Genomic DNA, 20,313 nt, shown 5'->3' with positions numbered 1-20,313 from the left:
TACCCAGGGACACAAACACTGCGGAAGGCCGTAGGGTCCTCTGCCTAGGAAAACCAGAGACCTTTGTTCACATATTTATCTGCTGACCTTCCCTCCACTATTGTCCTATGACCCTGCCAAATCCCCCTCTCCGAGAAACACCCAAGAATGATCAATAAATACTAAAAAAATTTAAAAAAAAATCACTTGAAATCACTGCAATTAGAGAAAAATGTGTTAAGAAAAATTATCCAAAACTTGGAAATAAGGCCAAAAAATTATGGCATGTCCTCTTAAAGTCAAACCCGAGTGTCAACAATTAGCCTGCATAATAGTCACCTGACGCTCTGGAGAATTTTGAAGACTATTTACTACTGATTAGGGAATAGACTCTGTAAAATTAGAAAATGATTTGTAAAAGATAAATTGAAAATAGTAATTTTTATCTGGTAAAATGCAAATGAATTCTGTCCAGTAGAAACAATAACCCTTAGAGTTGTGGTTTTGTTTTTGCCCTGTAAGAATTTGCTTTCTTTCACTGATGATATACACTTCATCTCACACATCCTCTTCTCAATCAGCCTTGTCATCAGGCGGGTTCCCTCATTAGAGTCAAATAAATCTTTGACACATGTTCACCATATATCTTATATGAGTATCACAGACTTCAGAAATGTATCAGGAAGGACATTAAAAGATAGCTCAAGAAAAAGAAATACAAGTGGCTTTTAAATATGAAAATAAGCTCAACCTAACACATAAAAAGAAATGCAAATCAAATCCACAATATCATTTCCCTCTATCAGATTAGTAAAGATGAAGTGTGTGAATGCACTAATTTAGCAAAGCTATGGAGAAAGAAGTCCTATCACAAAATTAGTAGTTTAAGTATGAAATGGAATAATCCCTTTGGGAAGGCGAAAGCTAACAAAATTTAACATACACAGATGCTCTTCAACCTAGCAAGTTCACTTCTAGGTTTTTTTCTTGCAGCTACACTTGCATAAATCCTTGAATAAACCCATAAATTATGCACAATGTGGGCAGAACATCTTACTATGTGCTATAGAAAGAAAACAAAAACATAATAATGCCAAAATGCTCATAATCTAAAACGGGTTGGCAAAGAGCCAAAGAGTAAATATTTTAGGCTTTGGATGCCACGCAGTTGCAACAACTCAATTCTGCCATAGTAGCAGAAAAGAAATCATAGACAATATGTTCATGAATGAGTCTGAATGTGTTCTGATAAAACTTTATTTACAAAACAGATGAAGGGCAGGATTTGGCACATGGCTCATAGTTTGCCAATCCCTGATCTAAAGTCTGTACAGCAGACTTTACGACTGAAGACTTCTATAAAGAATTTTTTACATAAATAGCACTTTACAGTGTAGCAGATACAAAGATAATTAAAAAAAAAAACTGCCCCTAACTTCCAGGTGCAATATATTATAATATTGTTATAATATAACAAATTATATTTCAAAATAAAGTTCAAATACTGAAGTTCCAAGGTTCCAATATTCTTTGACTACAATTCTAGTCATGTTACCTATATTTAATTTGTTAAAAAGAAAGAAATCTTGGGACTGTAGCACCTGGAACTAGGTGGATTAATCTAAGAAAACTTCCTAAAAAACATGAATTTTAAATTGTAATATGAAATAAATTAGGCTATGGTTTCACAATGAGAATTATAGCTATACATTCCATGTTAGATACACTTAACACCTATTTCTGAAAGAAGAAACATATTATGAGTATAGTCTGTAAAAGACAATTTATATTGCTATTAGAAAAAGAGCTTTTGGGCCAGGTGCAGTGGCTCACGCTTGTAATCCCAGCATTTTGGGAGGCTGAGATGGGTGGATTGCTTGAGCTCAGGAATTTGAGACCAGCTTGGGCAACATGGCAAAACCTCATCTCTACTAAAAATACAAAAAAAAAAAAAAAAAAAAAATGCTGGGCATGGTGATATGTGTCTGTAGTCCCAGCTACTCAGTAGGCTAAGTTGAGAGAATTGCTTGAGCCCAGGTTGGTCGTCGTGCCACTGCATTTCAACCGGGCCACAGAGCAAGATGCTGTCTCAAAAAAAAAAAAAGAAAAGAAAAAGAGTTTAGAGTGTAAAAAACAGGCTGGGTAAGAAATATGATAATCCGAGTGAAAATTATTAGACCTGACAGTGGAAGTAAAGAGATACAAACATTTTGGGAAGAAATGTGGAAATACCTATCAAAATATAAGGGTTCTACATCTAGGAATTAATTCTACAAGTGCACAAAAGCTTAAATATTTAATTGAACCATTATCTGTAATACTGAAAAGTTCAAACCAATGGAAATGTCTCATCTATTGGTAATGAATGAAATTATGTAATTTATATATAATGCAGCAGTTAAAAAGAATAAGGTTGATTAATATATACTGGTATAAAAAATTGGCCATAATAAATTGCAGTTTTTAAAAAAGGGCCAGGTGTAGATCAGCATTTTTCATATGCAAATTACTGTGTAAAATTTATACAGTAATACACAGAATACAGAGAAAACAGTATGACCAAACATGAGACAACATATTAATAACGGTTATCTCTGGGGATTACAATTGTCAAAAGCAGAAAATGAACTTTCATTTTCTACTTTGTACTTACAGATATACATATATGTATAAGCACACACACAGTATTTTCATAGAACCATAGAGACAGCTATGAAAATAGAGAAATTCTAACGAATCCAATAATCATTTAAGTAAATAGAGCAATGAACTGTTACCAAAAGGCCCAGATTCTAGTCCTCGACAGCTAACTTTAGACAAGTCTCCTTTAAATATTAAGTATCTATCAGCATCCTTAACAACTACATGATATATGCTACAGCTTATAATAGATACATAAACAAAGAAACATTTAAATTTTTTCCAAAGCACTATAAACTTTGAAAACCTCATACATAATTTCAAATAGGTGATTTTAGCATAAGTGATTATAAATTATATCCTCAAATTATTTTGTAATGCAGATTTTAATGCCAAAAATTACTCAGAGGTTATTATTGAAAATGTAGCTCATTATTTGATATAGAATATAAGAAGTGGCACTCTATACTAATGTTTAAAAAAATTGTAAAAATTAAACACAAGATATGTTTATTTTATTATAGGGCTTTTAAGGAATGGAGCAAAATTCCCAGACTACTCTTGCCATCTTTCTGGTTTAAACAAACTCATTCTCTTTGGTTTACAGATTAAAAAACAATTATATATGTTAAAGCCAGAATCTGAACTTCTCGTAATCACTATAAACATTCTTAGACTAGATCAAGAGATCATGTGAAATCAACTTGGGTTGGGATAAGGGAGGAATGCACAAAGAACCACGATGCCAATACTATTAACTAATTTTATTACTGCTGAGATATAAGCCAAATAAACTATAGAGTAGGTTTTTTGATAATTCTGAGAGGACATGAATATAGAAGGTGCTAATATTTTAAACAACGTAATAGTACTAATAAATGTTTGCTTCTACCAGGTCCAACAGGGTTCTTGCTTATCTCCCTATTTATTACATTTAAATGCCTGCCTTGGAAGCCGGGAGTGGTGGCCCACGCCTGTAATCCCAGTACTTTGGCAGGCTGAGGAGGATGGATAGATTGAGCTCAGGAGTTGGAGACCAGCCTGGGCAACATGGCAAAACCCCATCTCTACAAAAACTAGCTGGGCATGGTGGTGTGCACCTGTAATCCCAGCTACTCGGGAGGCTGAAGTGGAAGGACTGCTGGAGTCTGGGAAATAGAAGCTGAAGTGGGCTGTGATTGCGCCAATGCACTCCAGCCTGGGCGACAGAGCAAAACTCGTCTCCAAAAAAAAAAAAAGTGTACCTTGGAAAGGTGTAAAACTTCTAAAAGGAGAGTGGCACACTGATTTCAGTGTTTTAGCAGAAGTACTCCAAAAAATAAGAATAATAATAATTGATACCATTCTGGGCCAAAGGTTTAAAGGCCCAATCCCTGCATCAATGCCCACGTTCATTTACATACAACACATACTCAAAAGCTCAATCTTAAAGCTTTAATAAAGCTCTTCCCCACCCTCCCATCCTAAGTTATGTAGGAACTTCCACTTTGAAAAGCTAGCTGAAAGGCCACACATTTTCTTGAGAAAAAGCAATTGGAGAATAAATATAACAGGAATACTTATAATATCTTGACATATGTGAGAATCTCTGACTCTGCTTTCCATATAATATTAAAATTGATCATTTAGAAAATGCAAATGCCACTTATGGCTTTCTGGTAAGATATACAGTACTTCTGTGGTATTCTGGCCAGAAATGCATAAAATGAATCTTATAAGGAAAAACCAGACACACCCAAACTAAGGGAAATTCTGCAAAATATATGGATTGTACTCTCCAAAAATGTCAAGGTTATAAAAGATAAAGAACTGAGGAACTGTTCTAGATTAAAACAACAAGATGTAACATGTGCTCCAGGATTAGCTCCTAGACCAGGAAAAAAAACTTTTTTCTTTTGTACTAAAGGACACAGTGGGACAACTGGCATATTGGAAAATGGTCTGCAGATCATGTCATAGTATGGTATCAGTGTAAATGTTCTGATTTTGAAAAGTGTAGAAGTGTACGGTAGCTATACAGAAGAAAATGCCCTTTCTTGAGGGAATACACACACTGAAGTATTTAGGAGTAAAAGCACGTCATGTCTGCGTTTTACTCTTTATGTGGCTCAGAAAAAAATATATAGTGCATACATGCCCTATGTCTATATAAAATGCTACATATTACATATAATGGCATATATCGTACTTGGAGAATACAGACATAATGAACAAATGTGGTAAAATATTAATATTTCAGGAATTGGGGTGACAGGTATATGGGATTCTTTGTACTATTTTTAAACTTCTGTAAGTCTGAAGTTACTTTAAGAAAAAGCCTACTATGAAATATTTTGCAAACTTCATTTTCCCTCCTACATTGCCCTTCTCTGGGTAGAGCTGAAGAAATATGGACTACTGGTCTTGTTACTCTTTATGCAAAAAAAAAAAGCGAAATTTCTATACCACTTAACATGTATCCATAATACATCGCTAGCCCCACTTAAAGAATTTTCAAGCTATTTACAGCATGAAGATAATAAGCAAACAAAATATACATTTCTGCAATGGACTTACGAATGACGAAGTGGAAAAGTACAGACTGCTATTCTCATTTTTATGAGGTAGAAAAAGGTACAGTAGTGCAATAAACATTTACATTAGGCATGTGTCTTGCTTTCAGTGACTTTCAAATAATTACTCTGTGGAAACTACTCAACATCTTAATTTACACAACGATTCAGCAATTCAAAATCTCTGAAAACCAGAAAATTTTCAAACATTCAAACATTTACTTTAGTATGTGACATTTCAAATATTTTCTCTTATAATTTGCTCTGCCAAACATGCAAATCTGAATAGTATAAAGAAGGAGAAGAAAAGGAAAATTTCTATCCTAAACTGGGGAGAAGACACTATATTTCTAATGTGAAAAGGAATTTTAAAGGTATTATGTTTTCTGACAATAACAATGGCTTTAAAATAATCCTATTGCACTGTTTCTTTGCATATAATTCTCTGAATGAAACCTAGATTTGTGTAAGATATAACTTACAGCCGGGCGCGGTGGCTCCCGCTTGTAATCCTAGCACTTTGGGAGGCTAAGGCGCGTGGATCACAAGGTCAGGAGTTCAAGACCAGCTTGGCCAAGATGGTGAAACCCTGTCTCTACTAAAAATAAAAAAATTAGCTGGGCGCGGTGGCAGGCGCCTGTAATCCCAGCTATTCAGGAGGCTGAGGCAGGAGAATCGCTTGAATCCAGGAGGCGAAGGTTGCAGTGAGCCGAGATTGCACCACTGCACTGTAGCCTGGGTGACAGAGCAAGACTCTGTCTCAAACAAAACAAACAAACAAACAAAAAATATATATATAACTTATATAGGCTAAAATGAGATAAGTACAAAAAATTACATATATGTTAAAATTTTTTAAAAGCAACAGTATATCCAATTTTACCTCTCAATTTCATCTTACACATGAATAAAGGATGTATCTTTTAGGTACCGTCACAGCATAAATTAAAGTTCTCTTCTACATAAAGTACATCTCCTCTTTTTTCCTATAATAATATATCAAAGGCTGGGCGTGGTGACTCACACCTGTAATCCCAGCACTTCGGGAGGATGAGGCAGGCAGCTCACTTGAGACCAGGGGTTTGAGACTAAACTGGCTAACATGGTGAAACCCCGACTTCATTAAAAATACAAAAATTATCTGGGTGTGGTGGTGCACGACTGTAGTCCCAGATCCTCATTTTATCTATCTATCTATCTATCTATCTATCTATCTATCTATCTATCTATCTATCATTTATTTTGAGATGGAGACTTGCTCTGTCACCCAGGCTGGAGTGCAGTGGTGAGATCTCGGCTCACTGCAAGCTCTGCCTCCCGGGTTCAGGCCATTCTCCTGCCTCAGCCTCCCGAGTAGCTGGGACTATAGGCGCCCACCACCACGCCCGGCTAATTTTTTTAATTTTTAGTAGAGACGGGGTTTCACGGTGTTAGCCAGGATGGTCTCAATCTCCTGACCTCGTGATCTGCCCGCCTCGGCCTCCCAAAGTGTCGGGATTACAGGCGTGAGCCACTGTGCCCACAGTTAGATTTTATTAACCTAAAATGACAGGATTTGCCTTGGATCAGCCATTTCTCAAAGCATATGCAGTTCTCACTTACCTGTGAAGACAGTAGTAGAGCTGTAGTGGAATACCTCCAGGAAAGACTAAGCAAGTTCCTTAGTCCATGCTATTTTCTTGACCTCTCCACACACCTTCCCCACACCAATTCAGTCAGAGACATCCATTGCCATAGGAAAAGAAATACACAGCAGAGCATGCAGAACACGATTCGATATTACGGTATCCCAGTTTCAAATGTAGGCTTCTGAAACCCACAGAGGAGAAAAATTCTTTTTTTTAAAATTTAAGTTCTGGGATACATGTTCAGACTGTGCAGGTTTGTTACATAGGTGCACATGTGCCATGGTGGTTTGCTGCACTTACCAACCCATCGTCTAGGTTTTAAACCCCAAATGCATTATGTATTTGTCCTAATGCTTTCCCTCCCCTTGTCCCCCACCCTCCGACAGGCCTTGGTGTGTGATGTTCCCCTCCCTGTGTCCATGTGCTCTCATTGTTCAACTCCCACTTATAAGTGAGAACATGCAGTGTTTGGCTTTCTATTTCTGTGTTAGTTTGCTGAGAATGATGGCTTCCAGCTTCATCCATGTCCCTGCAAAGGACATGATCTCATTCTTTTCTATGGCTGCATAGTATTCCATGGTATATATGTGCCACATTTTCTTTATCCAGTCTACCATTGATGGGTATTTGGGTTGGTTTCAAGTCTTTGCTATTGTAAATAGTGCTATAATAAACATACACGTGTGCATGTGTCTTTATAGCAGAATGATTTATAATCCTTTGGGTATACACCCAGTAATGGGACTGCTGGGTCAAATGGTATTTCTGGTTCTAGATCCTTGAGGAATCGCCACACTGTCTTCCACAATGGTTGAACTAATTTACACTCCCACCAACAGTGTAAAAGCATTCCTATTTCTCCACAGCCTTACCCACATCTATTCTTTTTTGACTTTTTATAATAATCACCATTTGACTGGCATGAGATGACATCTCATTGTGGTTTTGATTTTCATTTCTCTAATGATCAGTGATGATGAGTACAACTTAAAAGGAACGTGAAGGACCTGTTCAAGGAGAACTACAAACCACTGCCCAAGGAAATAAGAAACGACACAAACAAATGGAAAAACATTCCATGCTCATGGATAGGAAGAATCAATATCATGAAAATGGCCATACTGCCCAAAGTAATTTATAGATTCAATGCTATTCCCATCAAGCTACCATTGACTTTCCTCGCAAAATTAGAAAAACCTACTTTAAATTTCATATGGAACCAAAAAAGAGCCCGTATGGCCAAGACAATCCTAAGCAAAAATAACAAAGCTGGAGGCATCATACTACCTGACTTCAAACTATACTACAAGGCTCAGTAACCAAAACAGCATAGTACTGATACCAAAACACATATACAGACCAACGGAACAGAACAAAGACCTCAGAAATAACACCACACATCTACAATCATCTGATATTCAGCAAACTAGACAAAAACAAGTAATGGGGAAAGGATTCCCTATTTAATATTAATAAATGGTGCTGGGAAAACTGGCTATCCATATGCAGAAAACTGGAACTGGACCCCTTCCTTACACCTTATACAAAAATTAACTCAAGATCGATTTGAGGCTTAAATGTAAAACCCAAAACCATGAAAACCTAGGCAATACCATTCAGGACATAGGCACTGGCAAAGACTTCATGACTGAAACACCAAAAGCAATGGCGACAAAAGCCAAAATTGACAAATAGGATCTAATTAAACTAAAGAGCTTCTGCACAGTAAAAGAAACTATCATCAGAATGAACAAGCAACCTACAGAATGGGAGAAAATTTTTGCAATCTATCCATCTGACATAGGTCTAATATCCAGAATCTACAAGGAACTTAAACAAATGTACAAGAAAAAAACAACCCCATCAAAAAGCGGGCAAAGTATATTAACAGACACTTCTCTGTTCATAAAAAGGAGACATTTATGCGGCCAACAAACATACAAAAAGACTAATTCTTAACAGTCAAAACTTTTGAATTCAAAAGATGGGTCTCTGGGTTTCAAAAAGCTTTAAGTAAAAAGGCTTAGGGGTTTCTGCAATAAGCCTGATGAAGAATCAACTTTACCTAACTATATGAGGATTGCTGGGGAGGAAAAAAAAGGGAATCAAGTAAACAAGAGGTTAGAACTATTAAACTGGTGACTGGCTTCAGCCTTTTATATTTTCTATAAGTGAGATACAGGTAAGATCATACTAGCCACACTTAAAAGTTGATTTTTTTCATTCATACTTCCTAAAAATTATTTCACATCATTAAATGCACACGCACATTTTCCGTGACTTCAGATAACGATATTTGTCATAACATATTATAATTTATTCATTTTACTTTATGTTTTTAGAGATGGGGTCTTGCTCTGCCACCTAGGCTGGAAAGCAGTGGTGGAAACATAGCTCACTGTAGCCTCAAACCTAGGCTCAAGCAATCATCCTGCCTCAGCCTCCCAAGTAGTTGGGACTGCAGGCAAGCACCACCACACCTGGCTACATACTACAATTTAAACAAATCTTCAGGTTGGTTTGCCATTATGAACATTAGCTAACATATATGTATCTGCTCAGCCATCCTCTTTTCCAGTTAATTTTTACGATTTTAAGTCTTTTTTAATTCTCGACTTTTTCTCCAACCCCACTACCAGATATTCAATACTAATAACCAGGTATATTTCCAAACTTAAAATAATCATATTATCCATTTATTATCCTCACATTAGGGTTATTATTTATGTAATAGAACCTGATTGTTTTGCCCACTTGGTATCTCCTTCCCCTTCTTCCTATAACAGAACCCAATTATTTTAAGGAAACTTCTGTCCCTCACTGCATGCAGTCCTGGTGAAGGTATCAATCAAGGTACCTTCTCCTCCCCAGCTAAAGAAAACACACAGATCCAAGTTAGACCAATCAAACTGTGGCTCCTAGAAATGTAAATCTTGAGCACAGTGTTAATCAGAACCAATTAATTTTAACAGCTGAACCTTCAAGAGGACTTAGGATAATTCCATAGTTTCTGCTACCTAAATATCCAGCTCTTGGATGATAAGAAATTATGACCTGAAAGTTGGTAGCTTCCAAGTTTAAGACAAAAAAAAAAAAATCAAAAACTTTTTTGGAGGGCTGACTACCGGATGCCAGTGACTACTATTCTACTACCTAACTCTACTATCTCCTGGCTGAAAAACAGTAACAAAAAAGTCTGGAAAAAAGATCACTTTTCTTCCAGGTAGCCTAGAAGAGAAATTCCATGACTTTACTGCACTTTGAGGTCAGAAAGACCTAGAGTCAAATTCCAGCCCTGCCTCCCGTTAGTTCTGTGATCCAGCACAAGTTACTTATTAACCTCTTTGAGTACCTTGGTTTTGTTACCCACTTCTACTGGAGTATTGTATGTGGACTGGAGACAAATTATGTAAAACATTTAATACTATACTTGACAGATAGTAGAAAAACAATAAACACAAGCTATTATTTCTGCTCAAATATTTGGGTATTTAAAATTTCATCAGGAAAGCCACGTGTAGTGGTGCACACCTGTAGTCCCAGCTAATCAGGACGCTGTGGCAGGAGGCTATATTGTTTGAGTCCAGGAGTTCAAGGGAGCCTGGGAAACACAGTGAGATCTCATCTCTATTTAAAAAATAAATAACAAACAAAAAACAACCCCCTCCCACACACACAATTCAGCATGTTGCATTATATTACTCATATGACTAAGTAATAATATTGCTTAACCAGAAGACTAACAATATGATAAAGACAGCAAAAAAAAAAAAAAAAAAAATGTCTGGCCAGGCGTGGTGGCTCACGCCTGTAATCTCAGAACTTTGGGAGGCTGAGGCGGGTGGATCACGAGGTCAGGAGTTCAAGAGCAGCCTGGCCAATATGGTGAAACCCCATCTCTACTAAAAAAAATCAGGCGGGCATAGTGGCATACGCCTGTAGTCCCAGCTACTCGGCAAGCTGAGGCAGCAGAATCACTTGAACCCTGGAGGTGGAGGTTGCAGTGAGCGGAGGTTGTGCCACTGCACTCCAACCTGAGTGACAGAGCAAGATCCATCTCAAAAAAAAAAAAAAGAAAAAAAGTCTTAAAAATTTTGACAATGAGTTCTTCTACAACTGTATATTGAGCAAAAACCCTGTATTTTTAACAGATAACTTAATTCATTATGCCTGGTATGGACACAGAAACAAATTCCTAAAATGCATCATTCATGCATCTCATAGTTCAGGTATTACCAATACTGAAATACCTCCAGCAAGCAGGAAAAATTATCCAATTGATGAACTAAAACTGGCTTGCAACTTTCTTGTAAAAATAACTCTACTAAGAAGATTGTTTTGCCTTATTTTATTTTTTCCAGAGACAGGGAACTTTATAAAGATCAAGCAAACCTATGGAATACAAATCCATTATTTCCTAATATGTGTAATCTAAACATAAAGACTTAAATTTACCTGTAGGAAAATTACTTAAAATTATTCATTATTCTTTTTCCAAGTGAGTAACAGTGGTTAAAAAGAAAAAAAAAGTATTCATTATTCTTTAAAGAAATATTTTTTCTAGTGAGGAAAGAATAGTGTTTTGAATAAATGATGCTGGGACAACTGGCTATTCACATGCAAAAGAATAAAACTGTACCCCTACCTCACACCATATATAAAAATTAACTAAAAATGGATCCTAGATCTAAAGAGCTAAAACTATAAAATACAGCAGTAAATTTTTGTGATCTTGAGTTAGGCAGGTTTTTTAGATATGACATCAATGCACAAGGGACAAAAATAAAAAAAATAGATAAACTGAACTACATCAGAATTAAAATAATCTTTCCCATGTAGAGGCCACTGTTATCTAGCTCGTGTCTAATAATAACAGTAAGAACAGCTAATTTTAATTAACTTAATGTGTGCCAGACATTGTTCTCAGGACATTACATATATTAGTTCATATAATCCTCACAACAACACAATGTGACAGATATTATTATCTCTACTTTATAAATTTGGAAAACAAGGTGTCAAGAGTTAAACAGGCCCAAGGTCACACTGCTAGCAAGTAGTAGAACAGGGATTCAAACTCTAGCACTTTGATTCTCAAGTCACTAAAATAATTTCATTGTTGGTTTACATGTATACTTTAAGAAATGTGGACAACCTTCTCTCAGAGTAGGTTAAGAACTATTACGTGATGCCTTCTCCCAAACACATATGTATATGCACTTAGCCTTTGGACAATAAATACAATCTTACCCTTCACCATCACCATCCCTCTTTGCCTTTGGTTGCAGTCCACTTTTTCCCATATTATTTAAAATGCTGCAATACAGCACTGCTTTGCTCCCAGCACTCACATCCTTATGCTTTAGCAGAAGTTTATGATAGTAGTGCATCCCCATTCTTACCCTCAGTTGTTCCCGACATCTTATGCCACAGGGTGTACCTTTACCCCAGGTGTACTTACAAACAGGTTTTCAAACTTTTTCTTAGCTTTTAAAATGTTTTTCAAACACGAAGCGGAGAAATGTTTCTCACTGACATAGTATATAGATATGTACTTAAATAAAACCAAAGTTTAGTAAACAATGCTTACTCTTACTAGTTGGTATATACTGATATTTTATTTTGTTTTTTTAATCTTTCCTTTTAAAATACTGGTCACAATTCAACTGGTTTCATGATCAACATGTTAAAACTTGAAGTCTGACAAACACTGAACTAGAAAAATATAGGCATTAATAAAATTGTCTGCTTTCCCATAAATACAAATATAATTTTACCCACAAGCTTTCCACATATATTTGCTGAACTGAACTTAAAAAAAAAAAACAAAACACAACCTTAATTGCTGCGTCTTAAACTGAGCTTATTAGTAAATATCACAGTGACACTGGCAGGAGCCTAAGCCTTTTCTCAAAGGGGTTTATCCAAATAATAGTTTTACATGAAAAATGATGCATATAGTTATTTAATAAGAGTTACTTATTAGCTCTGTGATCAATCTCCAAAGATGTGAAATGGTGATCCTTGTCATTTAAGTTCATAATGCAGATTACTGTTACATAAGACACACATAAAACATATGAACCTTTTTAAAAAAATTATGGAAGGAAGAGGCAGAAATCCAAAATACTATGTATTCCTTCACAACCTATTTGCTTCTGTATGTTAAGAGCAGGAAGTCTAGCCCCAGATGGTTTTTTTTTTTTCTCTCTCTGTGACTCTACTGATAAGAAATGGCCATCCTGGTAAGGGAGGGGAAGGTAAACGTTCTAAGTTGATAGTGGAAGTTCCAGACTGTTAGCAGACTCCAAATCAAAGATTAAAAAGGTAATGGCAAGAATAGTGCCTCACATTTAGCAGGTGGTCAATTAAATGTCTACTGGGTAAATAAATAGCAAAAAAGAAGCATATGCTATTAAAATTTGTTCGGCCATTCAGTCATATTTAACTGTCTAAACTGCAAAGACTTGCAAGTTAATGCCAAATCCCAAAGAAGTTTACCAAAGATACACAACCAGGCAGCAGCAATACTAAGCCCATTACTCAATTCACTGTTTTCTTTTCTGTTCTGTTGCCACCTCAAAGTAAAAAACCACATCCTTAGTTAGAGATGATAAGGTGGATATTAAGACATCTGTGTAATTGGAAACAAGTTCCACATTCAATTATTATGTCTGCATATATGATGAGCTGTACAATACATGAATAAAAAGATTTATAAAATTTGCTAAATTTCATATTTCATAAATTTATAACATTTGTTAGAGAAACTAGAGTAAATCCATTTTATGACCTAATTAAAGTTGCAAAGGGCTACAAAGAAACTAGAAATTAAACGTATGTTAACTTAAAAACAAGAAACAAAACCTTAAAGTACAATTTAAGCTACCAGTCTCCTGCATAAACACAAAGCAGAAACCTCGATGCTGGGAAAATAGCCAAAATTACAAACTTAATCAATGCGGCAGGAAATCTGTTCACACTTTGAAATCTTGATACAAAGCATTTCTGACAAGCCATGAGATGGCATAAAATTAACCATACTAAAGTGTCAGCTATTTTTAGAAAATCAAGCTAGAGGTAGTAATATGAACCAGATTTTATTGAAGATTTGAAATTCAGATACTGTGGGAAAAGTACATTTAAAAACAGGCTTTGTTTTATACTACTGTTGTAGAAACAAGGAGTTTCTGACACCAAATAAAGAATCTTTAGTTGTTCCTTTAATTTACAGACACTTAGATGGATTAATTTTTAAGAAGAGGTTTAATTTTCTAGTTGGATAAAATATTAGGGCCAATAAAAATATAATAAGTATCTGAATCCTAAAATCATTTTACAAAGAGCCTGCAGAATGTCCCTCTGGCAATAAGAATATCATATAACACCTGGATTTTCAAATAATGTGCAAAAAATGATACTTTTCAGAGGGAAGAAAAAGGAACAAACCTCTATTATAATAGAAACCCAAAAAAGCTTTATTTAGATACACTGCTGAGCTAATGAATGTCAAGAAATAATTTCAGGGAGAAACTTGAAAAAATAAGACCCCAAACTTTTATTTCAATGGCAAAGCTACACTTTTTGTGGTTTAAGCCCATCATTAGTCCTCCAGGATCTGCCACTCTTCCAACTTCCACCTTTCTACACTACCCTCTCTACTGACTCACAACAAAACTGCCTTTGTTATACCAAAACTAATCCAAGAGCAACACACTAGGCATTTCCTCCTGTCATCGCATTTACTCATTTTATTATATCCACCAGCAATGCCCTATTGAGTCCCCTTGTGTATGTGAGAACAGTCTACTTTGATAACACTTGTCAAAAGGAGACTAATCTGTTCTTCCCCCAAAGTCCCAATTTGGGACTTTGGGGGAAGAAGAGATTTCTATCATTTCTATCATTCACTAGAAATTTACTAACTTCCACAGGATTTTGTCTGTGTTTAAACTTCTTATGCTTCTACCAGACTTAAAACACAAGTTACTATGAAGATACGTGTAGTGAGAAGCAGTTTAGCCTCATGATTAAAGTATGAGCCAAATATCTGGATGGAATTCTGACTTTTCCTTAACAATTCCTTACCTCAGTCTTGTCAACTAGAAAATGGGGATTATAACAGTACCTACTTCATAAACTTGTGATGAGGATTTAAATAATTTCATACACATAAAGCACTTAGAACAAGCCAGGCACAGTGGCTCGCACCTGTAATCTCAGCTACTTGGGAGGCCAAGGAAGGAGGGTTGCTTGAGCCCAGGAGTTGGAGACCAGCCTGGACAACATAGTGAGACTCTCCCTAAAAAAAAAAAAATTTTTGTTTTTTAAATTAGCCAGGCAAGGTGTTGCAAGCCTGCAGTCCCAGGTACCAAGGAGGGTGAGACGGAGGATCTAAGCCCAGTAGTTCAAGGCTGCATTTGCTATAATCACTCCACTGCACTCCAGCCTGGGTGAAAGAGTGATACCTCTCTCTTAAGAAAACAACAACAACAACAAAAAAACCCCACTTAGGACAGTATCCAGCTAACAGGAAATTCTAATAAATATTAACTATTATTAATATTACTATTTTTGTAATTCTCCACAGCACCTAGGAGTGCCATATGTGTGTGTATATGTATATATATACACATATACACACACACACATATATACACACACACACACACACACACACACACATATGCTCACTCTGAATGAAACAATTAAATATTTAAATAATTGTTAAAGGCCCCTCATGGAGTAAATGGAGGCTCAGGCCCAAAAGATCAAATCCATTATAAAGGGTTGGTAGAAGAAAGAAATTTGACCTCTAAAACTACTTAAACATCTTGAACAAATTAAGAAGAAAAAGTGTAAAACTAACAGTCCAGATAAGCCCAGTCTTTTTTCCTGATAAAAAAGGAAGAGACATTTTGAGAGAGCTTGATTGTTTCTATATAGGAAATCTACCCCTAAAGATGGCTATTTCTGAAATGTCATCTTATTTTCTAATCTATCAATAGTATATCAAACTAATTCTAATTTGAATCTACTTATACTTCCAGACTTGACATTATTTACTTAAATAGGAAGCTTCACCATTTACCATCTCACCTTGAAAAGTAGTATTAAATTCAATTTACTCAACAAAGGTAATCCTTGGCTATAGCACTCAGGGATTTACTAAACAGATCCATGTTTACTTTACTGATATCCTTCACAATTTTATACTTTATCTGCCTCTTCACTATCAGGCTGAAGATCAATTTTAATCATTATAGTTTTGTTCTTCCTCACAGGGAAGCTGACTCAGTTTTTTCTATTTGTTAGCTGCCTGTCTCCATCAATTCCATTGTGTTGACCCATGGCTACAACAGGTCATAAATTATGGACAACAAATAACATCTTATGCATAGACACTAGGATACTACAGTATGTTTGAGGTAATACAGTACAGTCACGCAAGCCTAATAACTGACTTATCTCTACTACACATACACAATGTTACTTTCAAATAACAATGACTTATATTAATAGAATAAGTCTCATCAAGGGATAAAGAACCTATTTGAGCTGCCAAGAGTGGGACTGATTTAGATCCTAAGCAAGATTCTTAAAGGATTATTTATGAAAGTATAATAGAAATAAAAAGCTTACGTTTAGGTAATATCAGTAACCATGCCTACTCTCACATAAGTTTTGACTTATTTCTTATTATTTGCATATTTTACACTAAGACAGTCCATAAGTAAGTTCTGTCAAAGACTGTTAAGATTCACAAAAGGAATTTAAATTTCTGAAGCCCAGGTATTCTGATTTATCATCATTAACAACCAAATGTTGTAATAGCATGAGGAAAATACAGTCTGTCTTGTTTTACAGTTTAATTACTGATTAGCAAATAATGTGACATTTGAACAGTCACTATTCATTCACCTTGCTTCCTGTTTAAAGAACTCCTTACCAGAAAACTGATAATCAGAACATAGGAAATAGAAGAATTTATGATCGTAACATTAAGAAAAAAAATTTAAAAAGCTCTGGGTGGTGTGATTACAAGAAATTATTTTCTTCTTTATGCTTTTAGATATTTCTTCCAAATGTTCTAACATATACATATACACATATATCAAAATTTTATTAAGAAGGTAACTCTGTAAGAGAAAGCACAATGTATGTAACATGATCCTTACACAGCTTTTCTCAAAATGTAAAAAGCAAGTTTTTACTAACTACAGAATACTACAAGATAAATAATGCTACAACTGTTCAGACCCTAAAATAGTGTGTAGCAGACACAACGCAACCAACAGACATTTGTTGAATACATTATGATGTTTAAATTATAGTGGAACTTAATACTAAAAAAAAAAGTGTTATCAGAACACAAAGTATATTTTAAATAAAGCAGGCTAATTATATTAGAAAAACATTATTAATTCCTTATATACTTACAAATAAAAGTTTGGGTTAAATCATAATGTGAGTTTATAATATCATGCAGTAATTCAAACTAATGTGGCTCAAAAATGAAGTAACATAAGCTAAGAGATTTTTCTTGAAGTTCAATTTTTTTCTAGGACAACAAATGTCAACCAGTCTGTTTTTCGAATAAGCAATTTAGCAAAAATGAAAAAAAGGGTAGTAATTAACACGCAATTAATTTTAAGGAGACTGAGGAAGTGCCTGCCAAAAGATTTACAGGCATGCTGGGTGCTCTTCTGCTTTTCACAAACCAATATTATTTTTTCTGACATTTAGTCAAATGTGTTTTATCATATCAAATTTCACAAGATACCTGTGGAAGACAATGTAGTATGTTACTCAGCCGAAATACATATTAAATAAAAAGTATTAATACAGAAATTATTCATCTTTACTGTCATTTTAAAATGTTCTAAAATGTAGGTAGAGCTTTTGCTATAAATTTACTTTGTGGTGTAAAATCTACATGGTAATTGGCAGCAGCTAAAATATAATGGTACATAGGCACCTGATTTCTCTGTGTAAATTAAAGGAAATGTAAATTTTCTGAAGGAAGAAAAACATTACTTTTTAGATGCCAACCAACACGACTTTAGTTGGCTGTAAAAGCAGATTAATTCATTTTCAGAGTTAGAAAGAAGATTTTCATGCAGAAGATGGAGTCGGAGCCCGACGTGATCTGAAGCAGTACTAATCTGCACAGAGAAAACAATCAGGGATGGCTACACAACCATTCAGAAGGTTGCATTTTCCCCTTACTAACAACCCAGGGCAACTAAACAACGTACTGCAGTATTTAAAGGACAAACGAGAACCAGTTTAAGCTAGAGGACCGCCCAGCCGCATGCAAAACATACCAACAGAGAATTCACAGCAAGGGGATGGTATTACCTCTTTTATGTAATTCCCTCAGGGGAATATTGTCTCCTCCCCCGTCATAAGGCAAATAAGGGTCGGAAGAAGCATCCATGATTAGAATTTTTAAAAAGAAGAAGAAAAAGAAAAAGAAAAGCTTGCTAGCTTAAAAAGAAAGTGACATTTCTTCCATCCCTGCTGCAGCAAGCAAGGGAGATGCCATATTTGATGAGGTTAGAACTGTAGTTCGACTCGCTGAAGCAACTGGGTTCTTCCACAGTGGATGATGTCATCAAAGGGAAATTATTGCAGCCCGGTTGCTAGTGGCTACAATCTAGCAAGGCTTAGAGGCGGCACAGCCTTCTTAATCAGGTCCTGCTACGTATGACGATGACTAAGCTCCAAGTATAACACACAAAACTGGTTTGAGAATTTTGAAACACTCACAATACAGCTTCGGTAGCATCAGTGGTAACTACAGTAAAACAACAGAAACATTATTTCTTTTGGTTTTAAGATAAATATAAAGGGGAAAAAGTAATACAGAGATGTAAAAAGGAAATTTTGAATGCAGACAATGCCCTTTTTCATTTCTAATGTAGAAAAATGAGAGCAGCACTCTAGTAAGTTTGTGTGGTTTTACGAGAGAATGTACTAGTTTTATACAGTAATGTCATGTGAGTCATAGCCATAAAAAAACTACAATATGCCAAAGGTTTCTCAAGAAACTTGGTTCTAAGTCTATTAAAAATAAAAAAATACTCTATAATACAGCAGCCTTTCATTGAGGATTTAAAAACCGAATAACTGAAGAGTTGAATAGTGTTTTATCCCACTCACCAATCTCTTCCAGCAGCTTCTTGTTTCCTTTCTTGAAGGAACTAGCTAGTAAGACATTGTAGCTTTTGAGGAGAAAGAAAACTATCAACGTACTAAGTAACTTTACTATTGTGTGTGTCTAAACTACGCAAAAAAGAGGTTTACTAAGCAGAGGACTTTCCTATCTCTACTAGCTTCCTATTTTATCTCATAAGGGTTTTGTGTTTTTAACTTTTAGCAAAAATGTGTCTCAAAGTGAGGTACTCAACTGTTCTAGAAATTGTTATAAAATTCAGAAATTGTCTCTTTAATAGAAATTTTTATGAAGTTCAGAAATAAAGCAACTTTCTTGTTTAAAACTGTCATTAAAAAAAAAAACAAAAACCGCACAATGCTTATTGAAGATCAGAGTTCAATATTTTATAGCTACCTCTGAGAGGATTCCTCTAGACTGGGAGATTCTCCTCCTGAAATGCCTGTTACACAGTGTCACTAAACAACAACAACAACAAAAGGTGTTGTTCATTAGAAGCAATTCCACAGAACTCAAGGGTTCTATAAAATTTGTTTTCCTAAAGTATCGAATGAGACAATCTCTAAGGTCCACTCGAACTGAAAGTGTTTACATGAAAATTGGAGGTGAGAGAAGGAAAGAGAAAACTCAGAGGGCAGTAAAGAGAAGAGAGAAATTCTCTTCAATTTGTGGAGTACTAAATTTTACTTATTTGGGGTCTTTTTAAAAAACTGTATAGGTTAAGTCAAGTTTTTATATTTTAAATCTCAGATAAACAGAGCTTCTTATAAAAATCTCACCTGAAATTTGGGAGACAGGGTTCCAGGAAAGGAATATAGACTAGAATTACTGCCACAGGAATATTCTATCTTATCCTGATTCTAGCTATTAAAATTTTTGATAGGATAGTAGGTGATTTTTTTCTTTATTTTCTGTATTTTTCAAATATTCTTGGCAATTTTTTCTCCTATGCTCCTTCCTGCACACTGAGCCAATAGGTTTTTAAACAAGGAAAGCTTTGACAAAGGCTAACTGTACTAAATTAGCTCAATGTACATATAATTTTTCTAAATATATAATTGTATGGCATTTATAAAGGATTTTGTTTTTATACCATTCATGTTCTTATATGTCTTTACATAAAAAATGAAAATCTATCCACAAGTTTTCCCGGTATTTGTAGGCACTCTCTTAACTTGTTTTTCCTGATCTACAACTTGATCATAAAGAATGAAAATGACAGTCAGCACTCACTGATGGGGGAAATCCTCCCGGTAAAATAAATACTGACAACGCTTCATATTGTAAAAGTTTTGTAGCCATATTTGAATTATTTTTAAAGATAAACAATTGTGTG

The 20,313-nt window shown here is 35.3% G+C and overlaps 1 protein-coding gene across 9 annotated transcripts in view; it reads right to left on the bottom strand.

The window, feature by feature from the left end:
• The window catches only part of CLCN3 (chloride voltage-gated channel 3), a 108,098-nt gene that overhangs the window by 44,361 nt on the left and 43,424 nt on the right, over positions 1 to 20,313 (bottom strand). Inside the window, exon 1 of one of the 9 annotated variants that reach the window (XM_034959405.3) lies at positions 18,161 to 19,405. The exons of 6 other annotated variants lie outside the window; for them this stretch is intronic. In XM_034959405.3, the coding sequence (XP_034815296.1) occupies positions 18,161 to 18,239 (79 nt within the window). In that variant the 5' untranslated portion in view covers positions 18,240 to 19,405. Of the gene's footprint in view, positions 1 to 6,773; positions 6,798 to 18,160; positions 19,406 to 20,313 lie in introns of those variants that run through there. 2 more of the 9 variants (XM_034959407.3, XM_055111999.2) reach the window with 2 other exon arrangements.

This window comes from Pan paniscus, chromosome 3 (genome assembly GCF_029289425.2).
Source record: "Pan paniscus chromosome 3, NHGRI_mPanPan1-v2.0_pri, whole genome shotgun sequence".
Lineage (NCBI taxonomy): Eukaryota > Metazoa > Chordata > Mammalia > Primates > Hominidae > Pan > Pan paniscus.
This window is presented reverse-complemented; position numbering and strand designations above follow the sequence as displayed.